This window comes from Penaeus vannamei, chromosome 21 (assembly GCF_042767895.1).
Source record: "Penaeus vannamei isolate JL-2024 chromosome 21, ASM4276789v1, whole genome shotgun sequence".
NCBI lineage: Eukaryota > Metazoa > Arthropoda > Malacostraca > Decapoda > Penaeidae > Penaeus > Penaeus vannamei.
In genome coordinates, this window is record NC_091569.1 from 821,278 (window position 1) to 822,619 (window position 1,342).

At 55.7% G+C, this 1,342-nt stretch overlaps 1 protein-coding gene across 1 annotated transcript in view; it reads left to right on the plus strand.

Annotated features, from left to right (window-relative positions):
- Window positions 1-925, plus strand: part of LOC113805425 (uncharacterized) — a 2,954-nt gene extending 2,029 nt beyond the window's left edge. The window contains exon 2 of the mRNA XM_070136017.1: window positions 484-925. Coding sequence (XP_069992118.1) covers window positions 484-925 — 442 coding nt within the window. The remainder of the gene's footprint in view (window positions 1-483) is intronic.
- The last annotated feature ends 417 nt before the right edge of the window (window positions 926-1,342 follow it).

The following is a 1,342-nucleotide window of genomic DNA, read 5'->3' on the forward strand; positions in this document are numbered from 1 at the left end:
AGCGAAGAAAAGAGAACCACGCGAATAAAGAAGAGGAGAAGAGAAAGCACAGCGAAGAAAAGAGAACCACGCGAATAAAGAAGAGGAGAAGAGAAAGCACAGCGAAGAAAAGAGAACCACGCGAATAAAGAAGAGGAGAAGAGAAAGCACAGCGAAGAAAAGAGAACCACGCGAATAAAGAAGAGGAGAAGAGAAAGCACAGCGAAGAAAAGAGAACCACGCGAATAAAGAAGAGGAGAAGAGAAAGCACAGCGAAGAAAAGAGAACCACGCGAATAAAGAAGAGGAGAAGAGAAAGCACAGCGAAGAAAAGAGAACCACGCGAATAAAGAAGAGGAGAAGAGAAAGCACAGCGAAGAAAAGAGAACCACGCGAATAAAGAAGCGGCGAAGGGAAAGCACAGCGAAGAAAAGAGAACCACGCGAATAAAGAAGAGGAGAAGAGAAAGCACAGCGAAGAAAAGAGAACCACGCGAATAAAGAAGCGGCGAAGGGAAAGCGCAGCGACGTGAGACGGCGGATCCAAGAGCCAACCGCGCGAGACGACACCTCCTCCGCGCCCTCACTCGCCGGAGGAGGAGCCGCCGCCGCGCCGAGCAGGAGTGCCACGCCGAGCAGGAGTGCCGCGCCGAGCAGGAGTGCCGCGCCGAGCAGGAGTGCCACGCCGAGCAGGAGTGCCGCGCCGAGCAGGAGTGCCGCGCCGAGCAGGAGTGCCGCGCCGAGCAGGAGTGCCGCGCCGAGCAGGAGTGCCGCGCCGAGCAGGAGTGCCGCGCCGAGCAGGAGTGCCGTCCGAGCAGGAGTGCCACGCCGCGTCTCGTCTCGCGGCGGCCGAGAGAAAGGGCCAGGGGGAAATCAGGCCCCGGGGTTATGGCGCTGCCCGGCCGCGCTAAGAGCCCGGGGTCGGAGGGAGAGGTCGCGGGGCCATAATGTCTTTACGAGTGTTTTAAGTTTACGAGTCGCAGCCGGCCGTTTATATCGCATTTGCAGCGTTAGTATCTGCGCTAAGGGAGAGGGATAGGAGGGCTAAGTGATGGCGGGGATTAGGGCGCATGGGCTCTGACGAGGGGGGAGGGGGGAGGGGGTGTACTGTGTTGCCTGATTTCTTTTTTTTATTTATTTATTTTTTCATTTTCGGGATTTCTCCCTCTTCGGCTGTTTCTGTTTCCGTCGCTGACTGTTTGTCTGTTTTTGTGTCTGACTCACACTCTCCCCTCTCTCTCTCTCTATCTATCTATCTTTCTCTCTATTTTTTCTCTCGCCTTTCTCTTCTCTCTCCCTCCCCCCCCTTCCCTCTCCCTCTCCCTCTCCCTCTCTCTCTCTCTCTCTCTCTCTCTCTCTCTCTCT